General features: G+C 40.5%; 1 protein-coding gene across 6 annotated transcripts in view; it reads left to right on the top strand.

Moving 5' to 3' along the window:
* Positions 1-180: 180 nt before the first annotated feature.
* The window catches only part of LOC136430841 (transcription elongation regulator 1-like), a 52,103-nt gene continuing 41,032 nt past the window's right edge, over positions 181-11,251 (top strand). For 3 of the 6 annotated variants that reach the window (XM_066421876.1, XM_066421874.1, XM_066421872.1), the window contains exons 1-2: positions 181-360; positions 2,591-2,837. In XM_066421876.1, coding sequence (XP_066277973.1) covers positions 215-360; positions 2,591-2,837 — 393 coding nt within the window. In that variant the 5' untranslated portion in view covers positions 181-214. Of the gene's footprint in view, positions 361-959; positions 1,184-2,590; positions 2,838-11,251 lie in introns of those variants that run through there. The other 3 variants (XM_066421877.1, XM_066421873.1, XM_066421875.1) reach the window with 2 other exon arrangements.

Raw genomic sequence — 11,251 nt, 5'->3', positions numbered from 1 at the left:
ATATCGGTGTCATGTACATTTTACTTAGCAAAAAAACTAAACAAATGTACATAAATATATAGTACTAAGTCCAGCTGTTTTTCGTGTCAACATATACTAGTTTGTATGATACAAATAATTTTTGTTAGAAACATAGTTTTGTTCTGAATGATGTGCTTGTGTTACTGTAAGTCTCGGGTTATCTCGCCAAGGGCGAGATTTGGCGAGATTCATCATGGCGGGAGAGCAAGCTAAGGAAGGTGAAGCCACGCAAAATACGCAGCAAACGGAGGTTCCTCCGGAATCTAGACCTGATGTACCACCACAGGAGCCATCTCAGAGACCCAGAGGGCCTACGATGGGGGGTCCGCGGGGACTCAGGTACGCCTATCGCCCAATTTTTGTAACCGAACATCTATTATGTTGGTCACGAGTTCAAGATGGCGGCTTCCCGTAGTTGTGCACGATTGATTGAAAATACTCACTTGTTTCTCCCTTGCCCATAGGGGCGAGCTAATGCCGAGTATGTACCTCATCACGTCAGTTATCACCTGCACAAATTGGCCATTTCCCCGTGCGTAACCCGAGTGACATTATGAAGCCTTGTTTGATTGCCAATATTCCCCACCCACGTTGACTTTGCCTCCCACCTCATTATATTTCAAATCGTGTCGCCATAGTCAAGATATTGTCGTTTGGGGCGTGATGTTACCTCACCAAGGGCGTTTATCACGGCATGCCCAACTTATGCAGTCTAATCACACTGCCCACCACCAATGGCCAGCCTCATGCCGCTGGGTAGCCCTCCAATCAATAATCCATTATCTCGAAACATAACCTTGCTAAGTACGTCCAATGCGAGCGTAAGCTTTTGAATATCAAATTAAGCGTGGAGCATCTATAATTATGAATTATTAAATGGCTGAGAGCTGCGTGGAGACTCCGGCGGCACCGTCTTCATAAACCATGCTTCAGTGGGCTTATAGCCGATTCTGCTCTGTTAAGGCTTGCCGCCACTGATGCTGCAAGCTCTGAACGGGCTGGAAGACCTCCACATATTTTCTGTTGCATATTGGACATACCTGGCAGGGGACTCTTAAATGCTGGGGACAAAGGAGCAGCGAGGAATTTTTCCAGCAGCAATGTTTGATGTTTTGATTGCTTCTATCCTGAATTTCAGGTCTAAGCAATACCTATGGGCAAGGTGGGAAGTATTATCACTTTTTGTCAAATTGAGCGGTAGATGTTGATTTTGGTTCCTGTAGTTGTGGCATGTGGTTTTGGCATGTGATATCTTGGACCTTCGTTGGAAAGTAGATAATGTAGTGATAGCTTTAGCCTTTTGGATAATGCTTGTGTAAAGGAAGGGCTGCCTGTCCTCATTCTGTGGACTTGATACGATAAAGTAGCATTGTTGTCATTGCCTGTGTAGGATCATATAATGGCTATTGTTCTGTATGGTTGCGGTATGTTACAACATGTACATTTTGTGAAGTGACTATTTGGTTTAAATAGCATCTTCGGCTTTCCGGTTGTATTCCTGAGTTTATCAACCCTGTCCTATTCTTAAAACACGTATGATATTCTTGTCCAATCGCAAGTTTTTTCATGGCATCAATTTTGTGTGTATCATGTAATAGGAAGACACTAAAGGCAAATGGACAAGGGATTGATTTTGGCAGCCGTTGCACTGAAGGATGAAAGTACAATCAATGGGCTTCTCGGCATGGAAATGAATTTGATGGTAGAATGGGCACCCTCGCTTATCTTTTGGTGAAAGGGCAGAAGATATCTGTGAAATGTGAAGGGCATGATGCTTTGATGCGGGGGCTGGGGATATCTCTCCATTTGGAAAGAGATGTTTGAGATATAGAAATGAACTGGCAAGGATGATCATAGACCCATTACCACTATATCATTATCAGTCCATTGTCCTTTGTCAAAATGATTATCTCTTGTTTTGTACTAATTCACATGTTAGTTATTGTTACTGGGAGTCACGATGATCACATAGTTGTTAATGGTTTCTCTCCCTCCTCGGGTAGCCTTTTGGCACCCATTAGGCAATTGCGTAAGGTAGATGAGGGAAGGTTGGTTATTCAGTAACACTGCTGTGTTTGACTTATGGTTTCTTTTGGAAAAAAAAGGTGATTGAATGTTATTTTTGGTAATCTGTTCCACCGTTTGTTTTTACCAGGGGCTATTATGTCAGACTTGATTTTACTCAAAGTATTTTCATACTAGACTTTTGGGGGAACGAAATTCGGGAGATGGAGACTTCCCTGTTAATGTATTATTGCAGCTTGTGTAATTATAACCGTAAGCCATTAAAAGTCCACTGTGACAGTGAGACTTGTAGTACTACTAGCAGTTTAATTGACAGATACAGATACAGATACATGTACATACATGTATACTGTACATTTACATGTACATAAAGGATATGGATGTTAAGTGGGAGAAATATTGTAGCACTTTTTAATGTAAGTTCTGGAGATAGAAACGGAAATGTACTCATTTTGTGCCTTGTATTGATGTAATCTTTACTACAGAATGATTGGTATCAATGATAACTCTCATTTCAAAAAGCACACTGTTCCATTTGTTTTAGGCCGCCTCTGAACCGGATGCCCCCGCCCAGATTTCGAGGCCCCCCTGGACCCGGCCTGCCCCTGGTGCGAGGACCCCCTCCCTTGAGAGGCCCCATGTCCATGATGAGAGGGCCACCCCCTCCGCCCGGTCCTCCCGGGAGATATTTACGGCCGCCGTTCGATCCCAACTTCCCCCCCATGCCACCACCTCCGGGCGGGATGCCTCCCCCAGGGATGCCACCTCCACCCATGCAGGTAGGACTGATGGTATGATGCTCTTCGTATGTTATCTATTATTGTAAGTTATTGTATTATGGACAGAGTTGAAAAGGATGTAGACATCTTTATATTTAATGATGAAATGATTTACTAATTATTAAAGCTCAGCTATCAGTGAATATGGTGATGTAAAACTGAATGTTTTTTTAATAGATATTACAGTTGTATGTTAGAAATTGTATGTGTGGATTATTTTTTTGCCAGAGATCACAAAGTGTGTTCATCTTGAGAATTTCACATTATCTGGTCATATCCTGTATTCAGACACCGTACCCAATCAGGTTGCGCTGTCGCTGGAAATGGGCAGGTTATATCATCATACAACGACAGAGGTGAAATTGCCAGCAACCCTGCTATTCATCACAGTAATTCCTATCCTAACTATCTACCCCGGGAACATTGACAAATATCCTTTGAACGCTATTTACATTCTGATATCACCGCACCCTGCATTATGCATCAGGATGAGCATATCACAACCAAAAGGTCCGATAATAGGGCAATCCATTTGCTGGAGACATTTTCTGTAAGAGCTGTGATTAATTTCCAGTGGCAGTGGCGTTCAATGCGTGGTCAAATACTTTTCCGCTTTGTTCTCATCGGGAAGTTCTCTTGCCTTGCAGGAAGGTGGTACTTTGCCTGTGACATGTCCATATATCATACTTACGGGTCCTTTAATTCCGTCCTGTATTGATGATGGAGGGGAGGCTTACCAGGAGCCAGACGTCATGAACCGGGGGCTTAGGGCTACTATCTGGTCTTGATCCGTGCTACTGGGTCAAATTGGCAATCAAAATTCTACTGAGCTTTATTATTATCTGCTGGCCGGCTCACCGGCAGGAAGGGGCATCTGTTTGGCACCCGGTACCCACCTCCGGGATGACCATGAATCTTGTCGTGGGCAGAATACCAATTAGGCGTTAGTGGCTGTGTGGACGGCTGGTTGGCTGGGTAGGATTTGATAAATGCAGGTTCCCAGGCTAGGATCTAAGATACAGCCGGGGAATTGTAATAGTGCATGACTGGGTTGCCTATGATGGCGGAATCGATTCCGGTATGCGTTTGCCCTAAAAAAGATACCAGGCTCTTAGATGTTACCAGTGGTTAAACTCCTTTGAGGCTATTCAGAAAGGAGGCTGACCCTAGCCTTAAGCTTTGTATTTTTTATGTCTTTTTGAAGCTTAGCTGCGGGTAGCTCCACCACATACCAAGAACAGTTACAGATGCATGCATGAATATATGCACAATTTCTATAGTAGGTCCTCATTTGATTTTGCTATGGCCTACTATACTTGAATGATCATCTAGAACTACCAAAAACACTGCATATTTGTAGGTAGAAATTTCCCTTTACATTGAAGTATACAGAAATTGTAAGTATGAGAAACTAAATGTATCCAGATTTTTAGATATTGTTTTTAAAATCCAAAGCAGTTACACATTTTTTGGAACAAATTTTGACTGTCAAAGTATTGCATGTATTTCAGTTGTCACCTTAGTCTATGTATAAAAGGTTTTAAAGGGTGTAGAAGTTTCAAAAAGTTTTTTCGAAGGTGTGGGAAAGAGCGGCGCATCAAACACAAAACTTTCAGCACCAGGGAAAGACCCATTCAGGTATCAAAGACTTGTCTGCATGTAACTTCCCATGCAAAGGATATTAGTGAATCGAAATATGTCAGAGAAACTCATTATATTGTACTCTAATATTCTTTTGAGACTTAAAACCTGTGACTTAATATCACCTTACTTACACATGGACATCACGTCAGGAATACAGTTTTACTGGATCAGTTGAGTTAAGAATAAGGCCATATTTATACTGAAAAGCCTCTAGAATAATCGCCCATTCTGTTTGCTGCCAGCTCGATCAATAGCATGCATATAGAAGAGCAATTATGCAGAATCCATTTGCCTTCTAGTCTGACCACTAATTTTCAAATTTGTTTTTTACGACAATCAATAATCCATTGAGTGTTACGCACCCGCATTAAGGCTCGGGTTTACGGGGTGGAACCTCTCCCGCATGTTTGAAACCTTCTTTCATTACCACACTTACCTGCATTCTCTCTCAATGAAAGGGAAATCCGAAATGGGTTCTTAATGTGGTGGAAACAACCGCATGCCGCATAATATTGCCGGATATGACAGATCACACTCTTTCAAGTTTAGCCTTCAACCGTAAACATGCAATTACGGGGCTTCAATATACCGTCATGCATGTAATCTCCCTTCCTCTCCATTCTCTTCTTCGTCTCGCAGAAGGCGTTTCTCCATCAATCCTGATGGATGGCCATGATGTTTTCCGACTGCAACGAGAGATGCGTTTTCCCAATAATTGCTATCCTTTCACACCCGGCCCTGATTCCCAGATTGTTACAGTGACAAATGTAGTGTTGACTTTAATTTCACAGAAAGCCTCCCTTTCTCATCTATCGCCTTCCACCTGAATGCATGATGACTTGTGGGGATGTGATTGCGATCTCATATTGGATTTGTGCTAAATTTCCACTCAAAGGAAGCATGGACCGCATACTAGTATCGGAAGGATTTTGATAAAAGTGGGGAGGGGGTGTCCAAGCAAGGGGTTCCAAGATGCTCATTCAAAGTGACGGTTCTGATTTAAAAAGTACAGCAATTACAGGTGCGGCAAGTCAAGGTGCTAAATAATGCATGCCAAGGAATGTGATCAGTTCTGTAAGCCCTCAGCTCAGAAAGGAGCTCCCGCAGAGAGCTGAGTGGAATGACGGCTATACACCCTTCCAACAGTTAATCCAGCAGTGCTAACACAGGAAATAAGATTAAAAATGGGTGGTTTCTCATTTTGAAAAGTAATGGGAAGTCGACTGCCGCACAACATTTATTTGTCAGTGACTCTTACCAGATAAAATCCTTGTAGTGAACTGAGCAAAAAGTGGCAGCCAAGTTATCCCCTAGATATTAGATATAAATGACCAGGATTGCTGCATGTAATTTATCCTCTAAAAGGTGACAATTTTGTCATCCTAACAAGAAAACAGTTCAGAAACCTCCTAAAAGAGTGATGTTGCTACTGCAATTATTCTGTCAGGTTGTGAATGAGTTGTCTTAGTTGAAGATGCACGCCTTAGGAAACATCACAATGCTATGGCAGTGAAAAATTCATTGTGGCAAAATGGCTTTCCCCTTACAATTATTTTCCTTTGCTTGAGCTTGCCAGACAATCTTCACGAATTTGATTTCTTCCTGCAAAATGTAATTAACCCATTTGTTAGATGTCTGTGTACTGCTGTGCAGAATATTGCTTGACGCAAGTAATTGCACTATAATGTAAAACTTTTTTATACTCCACCGTCTGCGATATGTCAAAGTCTTCAGCTATTCTGTTCCACGCTGAACTTTGGTGGCACTCAGTGGATACAAGACACCATGGAAAATTCATGGTTGTCTATAATGGGCTCCCCACAGAGCACCCCCATGCGTCATGTGACTAGGCGAGTTCAATGGGGTGTCACCAAGCAAAGCCTTTTTTTGTGATACCAGTATGGTCGTTAGTTAGGCGGAGAAGGGCAATAGGCAATACATCCTAATCGGGTAATATAACAATTTATGCTGACGAGTAAGATACCTGTTCTTATGGGGTCATATACAAGTACACCCTGACATTCCATCAAAATTACCAGTTTAAAGAATGAAAGAGTGTCTGTACAGTGATCACATTTTCCTTTTTTTTTTGTATTTTGATTTCCCTATCCATCTATCGAATGATCGGTCTGTGAGACTAGTCTATACATCTTCAACTTTTTAGATAACGACATAAACTTTGGTAAACTGAACATCAGAACTTGTTACAGAAAATACACCAGATAATGCAATGTTTTTAAGGTTATATTTCTACCGTATCTGAACATGATCTCAAGTTCTTGAGAGTTGTTACAACATACATGTACACTACTCTACTGGCATGCCGATTCGGGGATCAAGGCTTGTCACTCATTGCTATTCCAGCAAGGTCTGTGGAGAAATTCTATTGAAACAGTTTTATCAACTGCCCTGTTTTCAATACTATGCCTGAGCTGAACATAGTGAATCTGTAACATGTTTGTGGCATACCGATCACCTAAACACATGTTGAGAGTCAGTTCTAAATTTGACTTATCCTCCACTTATTGTATGGCTTCATTAGAACTGTATGTCCTTAATCATAGATTTGGAATTGTGTATGATCAGTTGCTCAAAAATGTGCAACACCAAACAATGCAATACATGTTGGTTTATTGGAACACTGTTCAGTTGTGTTAGAAGTTATCTGAATACTATCTAATGCTCTATCTATATCTAGGAATGTGAAAAGGAGCCCCAAATCTGAACTCACATTGATATATCAGGTACATGTTATTTCTCATTGCTAACATCTGTAAACTTGTCAGACATGAACGTTGTTTTAGCATCACGTCCTGTCAGTTTGTTTTATACACAGCACATCCATCACCCACCATGGCTAATAATGCGGTACAGGTCCCGCCCCGCCCTACTGTAATTGCCATGGCATCAAGTCATGCAAATCTTTCCATGCATAGTGCTGTAAATTCCTTCATTTTTGCAGGAAAGTTTGCAGTTGGCAATGCACATTTGAGGTGTCAGAATTTTGTGATGGAGAGGTCATTGCAAAATGTGTGGTAGAGAGATCATTGCAAAAATGAAACCACTGCAAACCTTTCAAGATATACAGTCATGTCACGCTTAATGATGAGTTTGTTGAATTGAGGTTTAAGGTTCAAATTTGATATAAACTTATGGATGATTTTAAAGGAAAATCAAAGATAAGAGAAGTTATACATGAAATTATTGTCGTCATTGTCATCTAAATGATGAAAAGAATTCATATTAAGTCCTTTTATAATGGGTTCTATACACAGCTCAAGTCATCAACTTCCTAGATATTAGCTGGGATAAAGGCATGCACCCCTATCAATATTCCTTAGTCTTGGGAGGATACACCGCACTTTCAAAAAGCATCATCACAAATTATCCGCTGAAGAAGCTTCACAATTGCAATCGATTGCTGTTTTTGGGGCAGTGGAATGACTATCGGATCTCTTAATGTGATTAGAATGGGCAAAAATAAGATTAGATCAAATTGCCATCCGAGATGGCGCCCGCCTGGAAAATTTGAGGTGCTGTGCACGGCTTGAAATAAAGGGAATGCAATTTACTCTGCACTATACATCGCTGGTCCCCACTTCTGGGAGGAGGGGAAGAATGGCGCCATTTGTCACTCTGACAACCCCGGTTACGAGCTGGTGTCTTGGCGAGGAAGCCAAGTCCACGGGGGATATTACCTCTGTTCCTGTCTCCACAGTAATCAAACGAGCATAACAAGAATTGAATTGCATGAAATGATTTTCGGTCTGGCATTGCTGGAAGCTGATATGTTGTACGCCGAGTTCCTTATTGAGTTTGGATGGAACCATCTGCAGGCACGACATAATGAGTCATGGGGGATGCTTTGGTTTGATGTTATTATGATGGTTTCGCTTGCTGCGCCATATAAGAGCCAGCGGAACCATGTGAAGTCTGACACGCACCCGGATGCATCACGGGTAACTGAAAAGGAAAGTCTTGAACTGAGAAGTTTTGAAAAATGAAAAAAAGTGTGTGTAACATTTAAAGTTCTCTATTGTTTGTGGAATTTTGTATCACCACGGTCTAACAAAAAAATTGCTTCTATGTGGCAAAGGTAGAATTCTTAATGACATTTAAACATATATAATGTTGAACAATGCCCACTTTATTAAACAGGTACAGTGGTACACTATATATGCTTTTCACAGTTTAAAGGGAAAGTGTAATAAAAACAATTTTTGCCTTTATGTCTATCTATAGAGTCTAGTATGGCAAGTAATTACATTGAAAAAATTAGTTGACATGAAAATCAATTTTGTGCACAATTGCCTGTAAATGTAAGAGGCACTTATCTGTAAGGAAAACATAACAACTTTTATTTCCAGTATCAAGAACTGACAGTGATCGATCTGGGATGCAGTAATTTGTTTATGGGGGAAGATGCACTTGATGATCATACATAATTGATAAACTATGATTTATTAGAAAGGGTTGATGGATAGAATAAAGGGATTGAGGTTTCCGAGCAATTATGTAGATAGCTGCGGGTAGAAGTACTTTATTGGTGGTAAGCAGCTTTCGTTGGCATACATTATAGATACTCTGGAAACCATTTATCATGATTGTTTCAACTTTTATCAGGTCATGAGATTTAAGATTGTTAGGAGAAACTTAATGGAGTGAGAGGTCATAAATCATTGATTAAAGGTAAAAATCAGATAAACCCATTTCAGGCTTGCTTTTCCCCCGGGACAATCCTTTGGGGCATCTTTTACTGCATGTCTTTGATGCATCAAATCTCAAATCGATTGGAAACGCTCGATGGAAAAAAGGAAAGAAGACTACTAAAAGATATGCTAGTAATAAAGAAAGGCCTGAATGTATTACTGGAATACAACTCTTGTTGTTAGAGTTTCTAAGATTACACACATTTACAGGTAAGACTCTAGCCCAGGGGAAATTTGAAACTGTACAGGAAAATTGGATTCTATTCAGATTATTGGATCTCCTTATTGACCTTTTACTAGTAAGTTGTAAGTTGCCTGCTCTCATTCACAAATCTCCATAATATTTGTAAGTAGAAACATACATAATAAGAACTCATCTCAAATAAAAAGGAAAATTCCATATGCTGCAGGCCATATGCTCATATGCACATGTATGAAAGAGTTGAGTTTTTTTGGAGGAATTTCATATATGAACTATGTATGTATTCATATGATGTAACCCACAGCAGCTTGCCGTAAAGGTTGAATTATGATGCAGAAACACTCAACTTTACGAGAACTCCAATGAAAAGGGAAGTTCCAACCTCAATATCAGGCACCATCTGCTGCAAGTTTTACAACATGTTGAATTTCATGTTCTTGAAGAAAGTAAAGATATTGAAGAAAATATAACCATTTAGATTACTTCTATCTACGTGCATGTGCCTGCGTTATACTGCCATGTGAACCACAGTAGCATGCCATAGATTGGATTGTGACTTACTATCATATTTCACACAAAGAACATAAAATGGATCATTAATTCTGTGGATACAGGAATTTGGATGGTAGTGATTAAGGCTGCTATGGCATCGTAATTCCCATGTGATCCTACACCCCCAGAGAACAACGAGCTGTCAAATGCAATGGTACATTTCCCTTTCTTATTACTTTGATGGCTTGGCCCAATGTAATTACAGCTTCTCCTCCTCCATCCACGGTGACTCTCCCACAGGCATCGCTACACACGGCTGCATGTATGTGTAATTTATAGCTGTGATATTGGACTTAGTGGTTACAGGAATGCAAGCACCACGCACAGAATAGCCAATAAACCCATGCTGCCCGTGTGTATTGATCCGTGAGGTCTGCCCAGAGTTGGAAGGGGCTACTGGAAGTTGATGACAAAACAAGATAAAGCCAGTGTAGAGCACCATGCAGGGAACGGATCTCAGTGCTGCAGTTATTAGGTTGTGGGGAGAAGGCACACTTATATCCACTGAGGCTGTTCTGCCACACAAAACTCACTGTTCTTCTCTCTCTTGTTTCTTTTTGGGGGGTCGGGAAACAAGAAGAGAATAAAGAGATCTACAGAATACTATGATATATCCGAATCAGGAACTTTCAGGTACAAAATATTCAGACATAGTATCGTGAAAACTTATCTCTGTCAACTTGGTAGTTACATGATGATACACACCAACATTCTCAGGTTCGTAAATGACCATAGAAGTATTGCCATGTAATTGTAAATGACCAGAGACCCAAAACATCAAGGCAAAAGGTGCTGTAATGGGACCCTCTTAAAACATTCATTCATACTACTTATGAATATTTTACTATGGCCACATTATGTGCACAATATGTGAGAAGTCGTAAAGCTTTTATAGCTCCAGCTCCTTTTGGAGTTGATGATTTAAAAAGTATTGCGTGTAAAAATGCTCTCAAGAAACCTGAGTGAACTGCATTATGTCCATATCATTGGCACTTTTACAATGCAGTGAAATGTAAGTATCATCACTGCAGGGTATTTCCTTTTTCAGATCATGTGTAATGTTCTTGACAAAGGTCAGGAAACCTTGCTATCAATGTGATATGATGTACAAATATATTCAACACTGGAGGTGAAGAGTCAATAGGTTAAAAGTAAATGAGAAAAAGAGGTTGTAAAGGTTATGGGAGGTTACAGCGAAGGTGAGATGTCGCTTCAGGAAATGCAGTAGAGGGTGTTACTGCTGCCCACATGAATTCCAAATTTAAACAATGGCTCTGTGTTTTGAGTTATAAGTCTTGATGTAAGAATTCATTTTTTTT

This window comes from Branchiostoma lanceolatum, chromosome 3 (assembly GCF_035083965.1).
Source record: "Branchiostoma lanceolatum isolate klBraLanc5 chromosome 3, klBraLanc5.hap2, whole genome shotgun sequence".
Classification (NCBI taxonomy): domain Eukaryota; kingdom Metazoa; phylum Chordata; class Leptocardii; order Amphioxiformes; family Branchiostomatidae; genus Branchiostoma; species Branchiostoma lanceolatum.
The sequence above is the reverse complement of the archived record's forward strand: the minus strand, read 5'-3'. Positions and strand labels throughout refer to the sequence as shown.